This window comes from Lipophrys pholis (assembly GCF_963383615.2).
Source record: "Lipophrys pholis genome assembly, chromosome: 11".
NCBI lineage: Eukaryota > Metazoa > Chordata > Actinopteri > Blenniiformes > Blenniidae > Lipophrys > Lipophrys pholis.
Window position 1 is genome coordinate 9,246,456 of NC_137631.1, and position 18,686 is coordinate 9,265,141.

Here is an 18,686-nt window from a genome sequence, read left to right on the forward strand (position 1 = left end):
CTAACTCAAATTTAAAAAAGAAAAAACCAGCAATACTTTGTTTCATCAAAAAGTTCAGAAGATAATTCCCGGGGGGCTCCTTCAGTGGTTAAATGTTTCTGCTCATGAGGACAAAGCTAAATTTAGGGCTCATATTTCTGGGTTGAAGTTAGCAGTCTCACTTCATAGCATGAAGCTCCTCTGCTGAACCCGGGTTTGGGTTGTGTCCAGGTATTCCGTGTTTAAAAACATGTGTTTGAGCTTAATTGGTGACTCTGTAATTGTATAGTTCAATTAAGTTCATTATGCCTTTAGTTTGTTTTTGAGCATTTTCTCGCTCTTCTCTTCATCGTCTCCATGATGTTTCTGCCTGAAGACGAGAGAATCCAATCAAAACATGTTAAAGGTATGTAGTAAAAGCCGACTTGACTGAAGAGAAGAAAGGGAAACTTTCTATAATTGTCTGTCGGCCTGAACATGAGTGATTGTGTGTTTACATGTGCTTCCACTGGCGACCACTCCTTTTTTGAAGTTGCAAGTTAAGTATTAAGTCGCATATTTTAATAAACAGAATTTTTTGTTCCTTGCTTGATCTGCAGCCTGATTCTTAATTGCTTTCTACCTCATGTTGGTATGACAGCAAATTGAGTACATGATTTATTGTAATACATAAACACTGCACAATATTAGCACCCTGAACTTGCAAAACATGACATGGACCTTTCGCCAGGCGTGACACAGAGGTGAACGTCCCATGTGACGCTACAAAACACAAACCGCAAACAGGCCTGACCTGCTCGCGACCCCCTCACGGCACCATGGCGGGGGTCACAGATGGCACGGGCATCCTGCATTGCTGCTTCAAGTGAAGCTGTGCACAAAGATTAATGTCTTCATAAAATGTGAATCAATCAACAAGGAACCCAGGGAAAGGTTTTAAGAGTTTGTTTTTTTTTTTCACCAGAAAGCGGCGCTTGTGATGGCGAAACAATATGATCTGTCAGGACACAATCAAATGTCGATCAATAAAAGCGACATTACAGCAAACAGCATAAATCTAATGGCATCATGAAACGGCACCAAATCATTGGGCGTAAGCTCAATGCATAAATACTGCACAGGCGACTTGACGAGGATCTTAAATCATGTTGCCTTGAGCTAATCAGCTATTAGCGTGTTAGCACGCTGGTACTCAGCAGGTAATGTTTCTGTTATGGTTGCTATTTTCATGTAACATACTGGCATGCTGGGACAACACATGAAACAGCTCCCTCACAGTGAGATTGTTCTTGATTTGAATCTGCTATTCTGCGGGCTGTGTACACTTTGTCCTTGAAAAACCAGGCAATTTCGTGGTTTTTTTCAAGATTTTCAAGATTTTCCACGCTGTTAGGTTCAATGGCGAATGTGAGTGAATGTAGGCGTTTAATCATCTTTCGGTGGGAGTTATATGATGGACTGGTAATCTGTAATTTGATTTCACAGCATGCCATCGTCTTTGAATATTCTGGGAAGAAATCATGATCAAAAAAGGACTAAGTGAAGAGTACAAACTAAATATTTAGGCTCAAATCCAATGTAAAGGCAATGAAATAGAACGAATAAAGACTTCTTTTTAAAATGCTAAAATAATCCAAAGTGCAAAACTATAACAATTGGAGGCTTATATATAAGCTTTGCACACATAAGCCAATGCACTTTATCACCTACGAATCCCGACAACAGGATTTCTGTCATTCAAAGTGAAATTACTACTTGGTGTGTGCATTCAGCGAGTAATTGTTAGTTTAGAGTTAATGACCGAAGTTGCACTCCTAAAGCGTAAGAGTTGCCAGCTTTGCCTTACTCAGGAATCAAAATACTTTTATTTGCTATGTCCAGTCAGCAGGAGAAGCTTTAGTCACCATGCGGGAAAGTATTTTATCCCCCACTGCGATACAACTAATGCAGGAGAGGTGGCAACATGTGGAGCAGAAAACAGAGAAGCGATAAATTACACCCTGTCGGACCGGCCTCCAAGTCAGCAACTGGAAGATGAATGGATGGATGCTGACATACCAACATTTACTAACATGCTTGAATGAAAGCTGCTGTGCTTATTGAAGTTTGTTTAGTTTTTTGGGGAAACTGTATGCCGTCTATATTGCCGTTATATTTTGGTGTATTGACTGCTGTTTATCATATTCTTGCCTTGGTTCGAGTCCTGCGTCTCTGTGTCTGTTGTGGTTCATGCTCCCGTGATCTTGTGGACTCTGGCATTTTGAGTCCTCCTCTACTAAACCAAACACTGTGGGTAACTCCCACAGTCCAAAAACATGCCATTGACATTAACTCATCACACTAAAATTTGCCCTGAGTTGTGAATGAGAGTGTGTGCGATAGATTGTGTTTTTCAGTTTCAGTGCGAAAATATGCATTTTAGGCCAATTGGTGAATCTAAAGGTGCAAAGGTGTGTATTTGTGTCTTTCTGTGTTTGTCCTGGGGTGATCTATTGTCGGGTGGGCTTGGCTCCAACTTCATCTTCCTACGAGTTGAATAAAACAGCATTAACGTGAATACATGAATATTTTCTTATATATGAATTCTGACTTCAGTGGAATTATATCTGAAGCCATTTTGGAGGTCAGATCAAAATTTTTATATTTCCTGAGGGCACCAGGTTTGAACTCAGAGGGGCACCAGCGATCATGCAAGTCATGCTCCTGGAACCATGAATGTCAGCATAAAAGGGCATTAAAATCCATCTATAGCTGCTGTGGTATTTCAGTCTGGTCGATAGGTGCTAGATTGAATGGCAGTTCTGCTCTGTCATTCACGAGGCTATGAGGTTTTTAATGCGGAAACCTGGGAGAAAATAGCATGCTTCATCATGGTGGGACAGTAAATTATGCTGATATACAGACAAAAGACAGACAGTGATATGTGCTGCCTTCCATCTGTCATTTAAGCGGCTCTGGATTTACAGAGGGTGGGCACAATAAAATCATCATCACCGCTTGCATTTGTGAAGATTTAACGCCCGATTCTGTGACTGTGCGAGTGAGGTGTTCATTTAACAATGTGTAAATTTTCAAGACCTGAGTTTGGAGTGATTTAATTGTAGAACTGTACTGTGTGATTGAAATGTTGATGAGCTGGATCAACACATTTCCCAATTTTCCGACACAAAGATTATACTCCAAAAATTAAATCAATAAATGAAAACAATAACATCTTTTACATGCTGGAAGATAGTGGAAAGCTGTTTGGAGTGGTTTATATTTCATCTATTTACTGTGTTCTCTACCAATACATAGGGGTCTTTCACAGTTTCTATAAAAAAAAAAAAAAAAATAGATATGAGGACAGGATCTTATCGTTTATAAAATTCATCTTTGAGGAATCCTGCGCTGGCAGCTGAAACAAGCAGCTGAAGATGTTTGAAGGACTGTACTTGACATGAAATAATGGCACTATCACCACTTAACGTGTCATCAATCTATGCGAGACAGCATGGAGACGGTTAAACAAGAGGGAAATATTAATACTGGGGCGATGACACACCTGTACTTGAGAAATACGTTTGAGGGGGAGGAGAAAAATATAGCCCCCGGAGCCCATGCCCTGTTTAGTTTCTGTTTGACCAAATGGCCTACATAAGGTGATATATTTGGCTATTTTTAGAAGCTGGGGCAGGCAGGAAACAGCTGCCATGTGTCAGGGTGACAGGCTGACATCCCTCATCTCAGCAGGACCTCCCTGCCAGGCAGACAGGAGGAAGCTCTTTATACCTAAACTGAAATGGGACATAGCCTCTTATCATTCTTCCTGCATACAGAAGCTAATAATCCATGGAGCCTGTGGCAAAGACTCAACAATGAAACTGGGTTAACAGTGGCTGGTATGGCCAGTTCGATTCACAGCACTCGTGTGCTTTACAGAGCTCCAAGTTCTTTCTGTTTCTTTTTGGAATTTTTTTTGTGTTCCCACAGCGGACACCGTGGATTTCACTCAAGTGGTACCAATATTGATCAAGAGAAACCTTTTATTGTACCATCCAGGTGTTGTAAACTGGCACAACATTTGTCAGCCTTACAATAAAATGAAGGAAATATACAAGGAGAGTAAAACAAGGATGTAAACAAACAACCTGAATCAATATTCACGACGTAGCCATGAATTTGCCCGTGTTCAGGTGTTATGAATAGCTGTAAGCAAAGTTTCAATAAATGCGTCAGCGTCAAAGTTTCATCGCTCTCTCTGAGAGTGATGACAAGCTACACCTTCTGTTTGCCTTTACAACATGAAAGTCCATATTGATTTCAAGACTCCGGAAGCATACAGCACACGATGCGGTGTTAACATAACACGTCGTTATAGGATGAAAGTCTGCCACCGCGAAATGAATGCATGCTCCACGGCATTTAAGAGTAGCTCCTATAAAACTAGGGTGACTGTCAGGGTAATGGATTTCTCTCATTTCACCCCGGTTAATGTTTAGCCGAGAGACTTTAAAATCAGCGTAAGTTTCCTTCAAAAATCTTATCTGCAGTGATATCCTGTTCCTCCTCAAATGAGGTGTCAGGGAGGCACAGGTTGCATCACTCTTTGAATTCTGCTGTTTCGGCTGCGTTCACTCAGCAGACTGATGATTGCTGTTCGCTATAATCTCTGAATCTCTGCTGATCACAGATGTTGGCTTGTTGGCTGAGGGGTGTTTTTGATAAAGAGACAAATGTCAGGGGGAGGGATACTCGCGCTCCGGCATTATAAAAGCTGGCACCAATTCAAGATATTGTGTTTGCTATGCTGTCCCATGCGCCCGGGAGGAGTAATCGGCACAAACAGCCACCCGCTCCTCACAGGCTCTTCGAGGTGGTGGGCGGGACTTACAGCACCTTCCCCTCGCCTGTTTCATCCTACATCTGTGCTGCAAAGCTGCGCTGGAGGTCAGGAAGTGGGCAGAGGCCTGGGGTTTGGGTCCTGGAAACCACGTAAATAACAAATGTCACTCAGTGTTTACCATAGTGACAGTGGCATCTAAAAATAAATGGACAACTGTTTCTGCTTTAGCCCTCATTACATGCCGGAGTTGGGAGTGCTGTAACACTCACCCAGGCCAGGCAGACATTAAAGATGTTCCAGCCCATCATGAGAACAAACAACAGCTTTGTATTTTGCATGCTGATCAGCTGAACAGAAACAAAAAACAAAACAAAACAACAAGCACAAGGCTGTTGACTTGAGAATGTTGGATGCTACAAGTTTGGACAGCGACTTTTCTCAGCTGATAATTAGTTTGCTGACCTTACAGCAAAGCACAGGCCATGAAAATTTAAACAAGTGAGTGGAAGACACTATTTTCTCCTCAGGAAACTTTTAGTGGTTGTTCTTGAAATGCTAAAAAAAAAAAAGAAGAAAGGGTTTCATCTTAAAATGTGGAAAAGGTTGCATTGAAAGGGACATCAGCTGAACCAAAAGGACACAGTGCAGAGCAAAGGAAAACAGGTTCATAATAATGAAAATTCTTTCAGAATACCAAAGACAATACTGCAACCACTGTGTTCAGCGTGTTTACGGCTTACCGATTCGAACATTGTCATTGGAACTGAATAGTTGTTGTTGACTTTAGCCATAAAAAAGGAGTACTTGAGCCCGATTGTGAGATAAATGGTGACTTTGAGTGGCCATAGTAATGATGGCAGGGGAAAACGAGGAGGAAAGTCCATATAAAAGAGCATACTTGCATGTAGAGTGGACTTCAGGTTCTGACTGTAACAAAAGACTGTCGTTTGAGCACCGTAACATGACGCTTGTGTGGATTAGAAAAGTAACAAAATGTCAGTAAATAGTTCTGTTATGAGTAAAAACTGTTTTCCTCAACATGTAGTCATAATAGGCTTCAGAAATATCAACAACAAGCAAAAATCCTACTGCAACCAAGGTCTTCGTCTATTACCGAAACCAGACAGGTTGTTTTGATGCCTGAACTTAAAAAACAGAGCCACCATGTGAAGCTATTAAACTGAGCTGATGCGTCTGCCTAAAGGAGAACTATCACTATTAAAGGGGGGGGAAAAAAGCTTACTTCAAAAAATGAAATGACACAAAGTGTTCAAATTAAAGTACAAATTGAGTACAATGCCCCGAGGAAGAGCACCAACTTCTCTCTTACAGGAGTGTCAAACATGAGGCCCGTGGGCCAAAACTTTCCCCCAAGAGGCTCCAATGCGGTCAAACCACCGAGCAAATTGTAAAAATTTCAAAGAAAACATTGATTTAACAGAAAAAAATTTAAGAGTAGTGTACACAACACAACACAACACAACACAACACAACACAACAGTGGGACCAGAACAGCGATATCAGTGATGCTGCCATGAAAGAAAGCAAACTAGCATCAGCCTCATAACCATGTGTTCAGGGTCCGTTTGTAAAAACACATATAATTCAGCAGCTACTGTATGGGAGACGTTTTTTGGACATTTCACTGTATTTCATTATTACTATAATTGGCTCTATGTTGAGATTGGAGTCATTCTTGCTAGTAATTGTTTGGTTTCATCAAAATAGAGACACTTTCATCACATGTGCTCTGCGCCTTAACAAAGTTCAAATTTAAAAGTTATTATGGCAGTATTTTACCAGCCTGACCCACTAAAGATGAAACTGGGCTGAATGAAGCCCCTGAATTAAAATGTGTTGGATGCTTCTGATTGCTCGACAACATAAATTGTGATTAAAGTTGAGTTAAATTCAATAGAAATAATTGCATGTCACTGGGAAGAAAGTACAGCTATGCAAGGTGTTCAGACACCATTTAAAGCATTTTGGCCCATTCTGCCTTGCTCAAGGACACCTCACTTCATAGAAAGGCAGAAATCGACCCGCTTGACTTGGCTCACTTAGCTGAGGTTCTAAAAAGGTTCAAAATAACCATTCAAACTAGATTTGGAAGTCATATTTGCGTTTGTTTTTATGTATCTTGCTTTGTGTTACTTGCTGAAATTACCGAAGCTGTCATTAATTGTGAGAGAACAGGTTGAGATGAAAGGGCAAATAACAGTCCGTCTGTTTTGCTTATACTGGATGAAGCCCCAAAAACAGGTTGAACAGGCTTGTCTGATTCAGTGTAAATAACAGAGAACCTCCATGATCGCTCTTCTACAGTTGACTAACTAGCTTGTCGTATGTTTTTATTCCTTCATTAAAGAAAATGTGGTGTAAAAAATGACAAATTGTGGTTTTATTGGACTTCCTGGCCAGACAGACAAAAGATCTGCAGGTAGCAAAACATAATCAAAGAAGAAAAGGAGGGAAGGAGGAGGGAGGGGGGGGGGTAGAAGAAAACCTTTTCATTATTTCTCCCACATGGGTGGCATTAAAGAAAAAAATGCTGCAAACAAATAGCACAAAACTAAATCAAGAAGCGTATCGACCAATGTGACAGCCCTTAAGTGACATAAAAAATGGTACGTAGAAGACTGATGTGACAAACTCTACGTCTTGTTTTGGGTGTCAATACTCGCATCAGCAGGATCGATACAGAAAGAAAATGGAATAAACAGTGTGGTTGAGGCGGTGGCCCTTTGCTTCCCTGCTGGTGTGTGTTTGTGTGCATGGTGATCACTTTTAAAGCGCTGCATTTATTTCTGCCAAGGGCCTCTGAATACGTTTGTTAAGACGATTGTGATTCGAAAAGTATCGTTATGTTCAAATCGTGGATCATGACATGCTGACGTGCGCCGCTGCACAGCTCATTTGAATGTTACTATTTTACTAATGCAAGGTCTCCGACTGTGTTTCTGACCCTTGTGTTACATGATGTCAAATTAAAGCCAGATTTAGCGGGACAGCTCAATCTCCTTTGGGTCTCTTGAACATATTCTAACAGAACTTATTGATCGCACATGATAACTGAATTGATGTAATGCTAAACAGTGCAAACCAGGAGAGTAAACCTAAAGAGAATCCAATTAGAATACTGTTCTACATTTCAACAAAGTGATGAGGGGGCATTATGCGCATCTGCATACCAATCTCCATGACCAGACGAGCCATTTTCATCTGTATGTAAATGCTGAGTATGTAAATAAGTCGCGCAGCACAAGAGAAGCAGATAGCTGTTGGGCTTGGGCTTTATCGTGCGCATACTATTTGATCCACTGATCTGGTGGCGCACACTTTACATCCGATAGCTTTTACAACATATCAGTTTCCCAGATAGGACACAGTCACATAATAGGCAATATTTCCCTCATTTCATTCATTCACTCAGCTGGGTCAGGGTTTCTGGGCTCTTAGATTGGATGGAAGTGGAGCCAGGCAAAGCAAATGCTTTCTAACAACAATGAAATCGAGGTGATGTGTTTCCTCACATATCTCTCCTTATTTCCTAATGCAGTGGTGTTGCATTCATTGGGAGTAACTTTAATCTCGCGCTGGAAAATTCCATTAATCTTTGGCGTTGCTGGAATACAAAGAAGAAGATAAAAAATGCTGAGCAGTGGGGAAAAACACTGATGCCATATTTTACATCCGCACACCACGCTACTCGGGCCCGAGTGCAGATCATGCTAGTCTATTTCCCTGCTTAAAGCAGCACATTCAAAGTGAATTAATGAAAACGCCCCGCGTGGAATCAGTGTTATTGGTGCTGCCTCGAAGACGGGCTGTCAAAGAAATCGAATCAAATGGGAGGACAGCCATTTTGTCCTTGCCATATAGATTATTTATCAATCTGACCATCCGCAGTGACGCAGGCCTGCTTTTACAGTCAGTTCACACACACCGTAACCTCACATCAACCTACCAGCTGGCCATAATCTGTTTTTCAGTTCAGGGTTGACTGGACTCAAGATACATTTTCTTCCTGACATTATATTTAAGAACAGGAAGAAAACAACACATTTATGAAATGCTAATTTAAGGATCAAATGAAAACCTCCTTTTGTCTCTTTCCCATAAACGTGCAAAAATATGATGTGATAAATTTGTCATATGTGAACGTCCATAAAATGATAATCATTCATCTGGAGCATCCATATCGCGCTCCTGAATCCCCGACTGCCCGTGTGAAACTGTTTGGGCAAACACCGGCGATAAAGAAAAGCCACAACTTGCGTGTTTTCAATTTTACAGGAACAAAAAGGAGATCTGTCAGTTTTGCTCTCTTCCCTCTTTATTTTTGTTGGAGCGGTCTCTGTCGTTCTCAATGATCCTAATCTCCTCTGAAGAAGGCTGCCTGGTGCCTCCCCTCGCTCCCACTCCTCCATTTCGCAGTCATCTGCACGGGCAGAAGGGAGCGCGTACCAACTGAACGCACATTTCAGTGCCAGGCTCCTCTCATTAAGTCACCTGTCACTTCAGGACCATTATGCCAGCCTCATATTAGCATCACCTCTCCTCCCCAATAAAGCACCTGGAGGGGCGCAGTGATGGCAGCCTACACATCTCACATGAAGCACTTCTGTGTTGCACGGTAATACATCACATCGCACATAATGGATTGCTGATTTTCATAATGTGCATAACATGAACAATGCCAAGTGGTGTAATGTATTCAACTGAACACAGAAATGACACCCATTGCAATACACAACCAAACACACCAAATGTTCCCGCTGACTGTCGTGCTCGGTAGGAGGGACGGAAAAAAAACTAGAGGAAGAAAAAAAAAAAAAAAAGAGTGAAAATGCTCCGCATTGCCTGCCAGGGGCACGGTAACTTATCCAACCACATGGGTACTATATCATCAAGACTGCATTTGTTATCTCTTGGGTACAGATACAGTGAAAGGCCCCTCCAGATTGCGCCTGTATATTTCAATTACATTTGACATGCAGTGAAGAGTTTGGACTTCAAAAAGCTTCGCTCTGCACCACATTGAACCATGAAGTTAATCCTTTGCATTGTAGGCTTTGATTGCCATGGGGCCGAGGTGTCAAAACTGGCAAGCATGATAATGGTTATACTTTTGGTGGTTTATGGGCCCTACAGTGACCCTCGTGTCTGTTAACCTTGCTTCCTCTGTCTTATAAATCCTACCCGGAGAGGTTTATAGGGCTCACTTGTCAAACCTTTCCAGCTGTATTTGGTGGGCGGAGCTGCAGCACCGACAAACAGCACGGCGATAAATTCCACATCTGTTGACTGACTACAATACGCAGGCATGTTTCTGGCGCTATAGGACAATTCATATTGTAAATTTCACAACAGATCAGTAATTAGAAAGATCATTCATCCTCGAATTACCTTGAGGCACTAGCTCAGGAAAAGCCACTGAAAAGAGAGTGCCCTGATAAATACTCCATAAACACTACATGTTCAAATGTCTTGAGCTTTCATTCTGTAAAAAGGATAACAAAAATATTATAAGAATTATGAAGATTTCAATATGGTGCCACGGAGACAATTAGTTTTTGTGGGGAAGCTGCCATCACTTTGGCTTCCTTGTCAAAAACACAAACCCATTTTTGGACTTTTTTTTTGGGATTGTCACAGAAATTATTATCTGTCACAAACAGCATAATGCCGGATTCTTTTTCAGCAAATCTGTGTTAACAGTTTGAACATTGGTTTTATGATTTTTCAATGCTTAATACAGTTGCTGCTAACTAGGATGTTTTTGTAATTGCTTCTCTAATAATGCGCACATAGCCGTCTTACTGCAGTGTTTCTGTGGCACATCAGCTGAGCTGCCAGCACTGTGCGGATCATTCAGTTGATCGATTACCTCTTTGGATACAGCTACAATTACTTAAGTTAGTTGGAGGAAGATGCCTTTAAAATCTTGGTTTCAGACTTTCCAAAAGTAGTAAACTATGGAGAAGCAGCAACGTAACAGCTGAAAAACTACCAGCATGCAAGGAGCTGCCGGTAACAGCTTTTGAAGAAGGAAGATAATGATGCTCATGCATCACGGCTACTGTGGATGCCGGTTAATTCGAATGTCACAGTGCGACATCTTCCATAGTGCTACCAGGAGGAACGAGTCAGATCGAGGTCTCATCTTCCAGTGAAAAGGAGTTTAGTAAAATAGTAACATTAAGACAAAAAGATTGTCTGTGAGGAGGACAGAGCGAGACAGCAGCTTACCAACAGTTTTCTTCTACAGCAGAAGTAGTGACAGCAAACCAAGAGAAACTTTAGTAACTTGTACTATTATTACCATTTGCAATTGTCGGGCACTTCTTGACGTATTTTAAGCCCTGTTCGAGCCCGATATGTAGCAACGACCCAAATTGTTATAAAATATAATGTAATCAAACTTGAAATGTAATAACTGGTCGGTATAAAACATTTTTTACAAGAATTTAAATGTGATCTTAATATGTTTATTGTTATGTATTATTTTGTACTGATGATTGAACAAATAGATTGCAGATTATAGGTAACAGAAGACAATAAATGACTAGGGCTATAACAGTCATACATAAATACCATAAACTGAATATAGACATTTGTAAAAAAAATAAAATAAAAATAGTCCACACTTTTAGATTGGTTGGGGGTCTCTCTGTTAAAAGCACCTAGAAATTACTTTGTTGTATTTTGCTGCTATATAAATAAAGTTGAATTGAATTGAATTGAAAATCATTTAATTATTCAAATTGAAGCAGATGAAGTTCAAGACCAAACCATAAATCATTGACTCACTTTATGATGTAATACAATTATTACAATATTAGGTGAAAAATATTTTTGCCTGCTCCACAATGTAATATTAAAAGTTTTTAGGTTTTGGGCTCAGCGTCTTGTTATATTATTGACCACTTGATACATTTTGGGTTTTATTATATTCTTTTAATTACATTTCGGGCTCAAAACTTTTGTTATATTATCGACTAGTTATTACATTTCAGCTTTTATTACATCATATTTTATAACAAATCGGGTCATTGTTACATGTCAGGATTTAACAAGCCCCATTTACACGCCATTGCTTCAAGTGAAAACGCAGCATTTTTGCAATTTTGTTTCTGAAAGGTTTTGTGTTTACACGGCAATGTTATGAAAACGATTTCTGCTTACACGGAAATGGCAGAGATACCGAAAACGATAAAGATTGCATTGTGGGCCACGAGTAGGTGCTGCTGTTTGTTTCGGTAATGAAACCAAACACACATGCAACAGAGAACAATATGCTATAAACATTAACAATGGAAGCACACTGACATGGACAGATCAAGTTGGATTGTTATTACAGTGACTGTCAATTACAAAAACACCAAGTCCCAGGAGAATGTGAACTGGGAGTCATGACACCCTGCAGGCAAACATTGTTCTTGTTGTCCATCTACTCACGCATGAGCAGAAGAGCTGTTTGCTACAGCCATGGTGCACATGCGCCATAGCAGTGTTTCATAAAATTCCACCTTGGGAGACGGATTAAAATTTTTTCTCAGAGCTCAGAGCTTTCCATTTCGGAGCTTGGCGCTCTGAGCTTTCTGTAGCGCCGAGCATCATTGCCATGTAAACGGGAACTCAGCAACAGTTGTCCATTTTCACTTGAAAACTTTGGTGTGAAAACTTTGGCGTAAATCATCCAATACAACTAGAAATGCCACTAACAGTGAATCAACCGCAGATTTTATTTTATTTTTGAGCAAAAACATATTGAAGACGAGAGTTGTGGGTGGAAATGGAAGCACATGCTAATGTATATCCACATTTATGAACTTGTCTGTAGTGGACACATGTTGCCTCTATTCTTCTGATGTAAAAAAAAGAAAAAAGAAACAATCTGCAGTATCGTAACCTCTGCAAACATGTTTAATTCCATTTCCTCGTAGAATAGTGAAACATTTCTTTCATTTTTAGCTTAGCCTTTGCAATGTAGCTGCTTGCTGCAGGTCAGCCAAAGCCGACACTCTTTACAGATTGCTTTGCACTCTGATAGTGACGGCTCATGTTTTTCTTGTTCTGGGATGACTTTGAACGAGTGCTTTGTACGCATTTTGTTTGAGTTTTTTTTTTTTTTTTTAATTAAGAAAATATTAAAAGATTACGATATATGTACAGTAATTATGCATGAAAAGACTTTTCTTTTCTCCTGGGAACAAATGCTGATTACTCTTATCATTTCCCTCATGGTTTATGGCGCTGGGACCTATCATGCCTATCAAAGGTAGTGTGTGACTGTGTCCAAACGAACGTGCATGTCCCTCTGTCAGACTAAACCCTGTCCTCTCCACTCCTCTTTCCCTTGTGGGTTGCGCTTGACTTCCGCCGTTTTCACAGCTGCTCTCAGCAGTGCACTCCATTACACCTTAAATCACTTAAAAGATCTGAAGCACCAAAAACTCCCTCTGCAGCTAATTCACCCTGACCGTGAGGATCATCGAGAGAAAATAAGAGCAAGAAAAACACTGCAACATCTGATTCCAGCCTAATAAAGTGCCGCGCTATCTATATAATGAAATCTATTGCTGCGTTAAATGGACAATATTGAATCAAGCCATAAAAAATTTGCCCCGGCTCACTTGAGAACACTTTTTTGAAAGGTACCTCAGCACCACAGATACAAGTCTCATATTAGGCACCCGGTCACTCAGTTCTTGAAGATCCTGGCAGGAGTTTTCTGAAAGAGGCAGATTCCTCTTTGTTGGGTATCCGAAAGCGGCCACAGAGATTAGGCTCAATAAATAAGGAGGGATAAGTGGGTCTTGTCCTGTGTTTGGTGGCACAGAGCAGTAGACACACAGAGGCATGACACGCAGCTGCACAGCGCTATTGATTCTCCGCTGGTCTCCAGGCACCCTTCCCTTTCATTCAGGCTGCCTGCCAAGTGCCTCTGAACAGGAGCCCCTGCTCTCCCAATGTCTGCACGTCTGCTTAAGCACAATCAATGGGCCATCAGCAGGGGAGAGAACGCACGCCACTGTCTTTACTTCCACAGGGTGTGAGTCAGGGAAATTGAAAATATATGTAGTGGAAAGGCATCATGATACCATGCAGGCATACAGCATCATTGACTATCAGAGGGAAATCAAATGCTTTCAAAGGCTTCAAATGGAGGTTCCAGTCTGTAGCGCCCCGGCTAGTCTTTAAAAATCTTATTTGCCCCTGAATAACAGGACTACCCCATTCATATTTGACTAAATGGCTGTTTGTAAAATGCGGATCAATTTGCTTGCATGCTGGGCTCTGAAACAACCCATAAGAATACCTCATTTCCGCAGGTCAGATAAGCACTTGAAGGTTACTGGAGGAGAGCTCAATGGATATATTCCATCCTCCAGTGTATTATTGGTCGACAATGACAACCATGATTCAGCCATACAAGCTTGTATGAGATATGTGGGTTTGTTTGAAAATCACACCTCAAGACAATGATGGATTGTGAGAAGGAGCCGACTTTGTCTTTCAGTGATAGGTATTCAGCCTCCCTGCTGGTGGTCCACGATGCAGCATTCTGCACCAGCGTACGGCTTCAGTTCAGGTTGTGAATCTGTCAGCCCGGCTGTCACGGCTCACAATGGAGTGACAAAGACGTCCCCATTACCAAGGACATTTCAGTTTTGTTCTTGCACTGCAAAACATCTTTTTCAAATCCATCTTGAGCAACACAAAGGGGACTCCGCGCTGAATGCTGCAATATCATTGTTGCTCCCCAAAGATAAATAATGTACCCTCTTACACAACTCATCTTTCATCTACACTTTGTGTAGAAATGGATGGCACGGCCAATGTAGCATTGCATCTCAGATGGCAGCTTCTGTCACCAGATCATGCATATTACTAATTATGTGCTCACTGGTCATTTTGTGGGTGAGTGGCAGTTCGACTGGTATTGAGCGAGCTCGGGGGGGAGAAGCGTTGTGCGCCATTAAGAAGACAGGAAAGTCACTAATGCAGTGTCACCTGCAGCATGAGAGCAGATACAGCGATAGAGTCATGGCAGTCAATAAATTAAATAATTCTAACGATGCAGCAATAACACCAACGGCATATTTTGCCTGCAGAACTGTAGAAGACTCAGGTGCGAGCGCCTGCATCAATGCAGATGTGAAGACGGACAACAGCAAGAGGGATTGCTGCATCAGTTGGTTTTTTATCAGACTCCTGCATCAGTTAAAGAAAAAATAAAAAAACATCCCGGAGAAGAGTACATTTACCTTGATATTCACTGCATTATGCGTGACACCTCTCAAGTGCACACACTCATTACCATTCAGCAGCACTTACACACACCTGCTGACACACAGGCGAACACACACAAGTGCACACAGCTAGCGGCAATTTGTCTTACGATGTTTGATTTGTAGCGTTGTGACTTTGAAATTAAAACTGCCTTTTTTTTTCAACAGGACCTGATTCCTGTGCAGTCAGCAAAGACGAAGGAGGGAGGATGAAAACAGTCTGTACTGAATGAATGAAAAAGGAACGGGTATATTTTCACACACTAATTAGAAAAGGTTTATGACTTCACATTGTATAAAATGTGTTATTTCTACAGAATAGAAATAAATAAATAAGAGCTTAATAACAAACTAGACCAAAGTTTTCAGCACCATAGAAAGCACACCGTTCCACGAAAGCTGCAGTGAAGTGAATAACGGTAATATGAACATCAACAATAATAGACCCACACCAAGGAGCTGAGGGGTTGAGTGCACCCATCGATATATATTAATTTGATGTAATCTTCTTAACTGAGTTTAATTATTTTATGCGACATCAGCACATAGTACAGCTGATGTTCACAAGCATGAAATTGCCGTTCAAATATTTACTGTACCTCATTGAAAGGAAGTGAGAGAAGCTGTGAGGAAATGAATGAGAGGCAGAGGGGAGGAGAAAGAGGTGTGTGTGTGTGTGTGTGTGTGTGTGTGTGTGTGTGTGTGTGTGTGTGTGTGTGTGTGTGTGTGTGTGTGTGTGTGTGTGTGTGTGTGTGTGTGTGTGTGAGAGAGAGAGAGAGAGAGAGAGAGAGAGAGAGAGAGAGAGAGAGAGAGAGAGAGAGAATTTGTAAAGTGTGTCTTAGTAAGGTGCATGAATGTGATTTTCTGGCCAGTTAAGGTCTTCTTTCTATTGTTTGGCGCTCAAAGCTCTCCTGGAAAGACATGATAACAAAGACGTAAAAACATAAAAATAAATAAATAAATTTAAAAAAAAGACCCTGCATTATTCAGTGTTTTTCTTTTTTTCCAAAACAGGGCATGCAGCAAACACTGAAGAATGAACACGGCCAAGACCTTACCTTCAGCAAGGTAAGGGATGCAGACTCATTCAAAGGCAATGCAAAAAAAAGTCTGCACTCTGATTGGTTAAGAGGAGCCCTAGACTTTGAGGAACCTCGATAAACGCACACCTGTGGCAGGAGCATCACTCATCAAACAATCATTAAATAATGTGTGCACATTTAGATCTCCAATCTAATTGTAGCTGCTCCTGAAGAATGAGTCACAAGTCTAAGAGGCAGTAATTAAATCATTGCTTAATTGTAATGAAGAAATTGATGACTGTAACCAGAATAAACAGGGCTGTGTAATAGAGGTGAGCTGGAGCTGTGGTGATGACTGGAGAGGAATTGTTAAGTATAAAGGTATTCATGGACGTGTGCAGCCACCTACCCCAGTGTTGTCATGGTGACAATGGTGTACCAAAACGCAGCAGGGATACTGGTGAACTTGCTGGCTGTGGAGCCTTTCTCTGCATAAAACATGACCGTGGCAAAGATTATGATGGCCATGGTGAGAGAGAAGAGGAGAAAGCCCAGCTCGGAGGCGCAGCTCTTCAGCGTGTAGCCCAGGATGCGCAGCCCGGCGGAGTGCCGGGAGAACTTGAAAATCCGAAAGACCCGGAAGACCCTCAGCGTGACGAAAGCCCCGCTCACCTGGTCATTGTCAGTCATGACCAGGCCGATGTAGTAAGGCATGATGGCGACCACGTCGATGACGCTCATCACACTTTTCATGAACTTATAGCGGCTGGGCGCTGCGATCAAGCGGAGGAGATACTCGACGGTGAAAATCATGACGCACGCAGTGTCTAAACAAAAGAAGGCCAGCGCGTATCGGTCTCCACAGGAAACCTCCTTCGACCTGTTGGGCATAGTCCCGCACGGAACCGTCTCCACCACGTTGGCCATCACCGAGATGGCAATGAAGAAGCCGGTGACATAGTAGAAGACCAGAGCTAAGGTGCTGGTGTGGGGGTTTTCAAACGCCCGCCACAGGAACTCCCGGTACGTCAGGTTCACCGGCGGCGCTTCGTTGCTCATGTCCATCTCCTCGTCGTCCTGAAGCCTCTCCGCATTTTCGCGCCTCCGGTCTTTGTACTCCTCGTAACAGCAGTCCCCGATAATCTCGGGGATTATGCCGAAGAACGCCAGCTCCTCGTCGTAGGCAGATATGCATTCTTGGCGGGGATAGTGCAGTTTCCCCGTGCGGTAGAAATTGAGGATGTGCCTGAAGATGTCGGGGTCACGATCGAAAAAGAACTCGTTCGTCTCCTCGTGGAAGAAGAAGTCCCTCTCTGTGCTCCCCAGCAAAGTGTCCGGGTACCTCTCCAAAGTGGTTCGCCACGTCTGAAACTTGGTCCCACTCACGTTGAGGACGATGAGTCCGTCCTGGGCTTTCCGTCTGTCCTGGGGGGGAATGGGCATCGGGGTGGTCGCCACGGGCATCCATCCTATGGCCGCTGCCCGGGCGAAAGGAAGCCATGCCGCTACACCTGCTGCCATGCTGACCTGTAGTGTTTAATACGACCCTGCTCCGCTTATCACAGTGCTACGGCTCGGAGATGAATTGCATCTGCAGAGAGAACCGCACATAGAGACACTGATGGTTACAAGCTCCCAGATCACCTCAGCTCAATAGTATGTGATGAGAAAACACACAAGCCTATTTACTTATACTGATACTGCGGAAAGCACTCCTGAGTCTCACTCTCAAGCCTCATCCACAGTATTACTGTTCAGTTATGGATGCCCACTTTGCGGCAGAATGTGGATTGGATTTCGAGATCGTCACCCATCAATAGACAGGCTTTTTTTTTTTTTTTCAATGAAAATCTCAAATCAAAGAAAACACCCACCTTAGAGAAGGTTTCTCTTTAAACTGCATCCACGGTTAGTTCAGTAATCTGCCTATCCTCGGTGGAGAACACTTGCAATTTCGCCACCCATCTATTTCTCACTGCAGCCAGACGATCGAGGAAAAAGCAGTAACAATAACGTTGCATCAACAAGTTAAACAATTCAGGCGGCAGTTTCTCAGCAGAGAGCGGTCATTCGTCCGAGTTCGACCTTTTTCCTCTCTCTCTTTTTCACCATCCGCAAGGTTCAGGTGCATAGGTTTTTTTTTTCTCCCCCCCTTCCCGTTGCAGCTACTCCTCAATAAACTCCTGTTCCTCTCGTCGACTGCAAGACCACCCTCCCCCTTCCTCACCAACAAGACCCGACTGAGAGAGAGAGAGAGAGAGAGAGAGAGAGAGAGAGAGAGAGAGAGAGAGAGGAAGAGGGAGAGGGAGAGAGGGAGGAGTGGTCCGATCTGCATCCAGAAATTCCTGCGCTGCTTGGCTGTGGGGGAACTAATCAATGCGTAATGGAGGTCTAGGTAGGCGGCTTCTCCCAAACCTCAAGTTAACGCTTGTGTTTCTGTGTCCCTTCTTTCCAGCTGCACACCGAGGACTTACCCACAAGTGCACGTTGCATCTATTCCAATTCCCGCAAACACAAAGAAATATCTCGAGTAAAATGTTTTTTTTTTCTTTTTTCTTCTGA

The 18,686-nt window shown here is 42.3% G+C and overlaps 1 protein-coding gene across 1 annotated transcript in view; it reads right to left on the reverse strand.

Moving 5' to 3' along the window:
• LOC308116862 (A-type voltage-gated potassium channel KCND2-like) overlaps positions 1–18,367 on the reverse strand; it is a 39,707-nt gene extending 21,340 nt beyond the window's left edge. Inside the window, exons 1-2 of the mRNA XM_080475312.1 lie at positions 17,999–18,367; positions 16,534–17,715 (exon numbers count right to left, since the gene is read on the reverse strand). Coding sequence (XP_080331438.1) covers positions 16,534–17,645 — 1,112 coding nt within the window. The 5' untranslated portion in view covers positions 17,646–17,715; positions 17,999–18,367. The remainder of the gene's footprint in view (positions 1–16,533; positions 17,716–17,998) is intronic.
• Between the last annotated feature and the right edge of the window lie 319 nt (positions 18,368–18,686).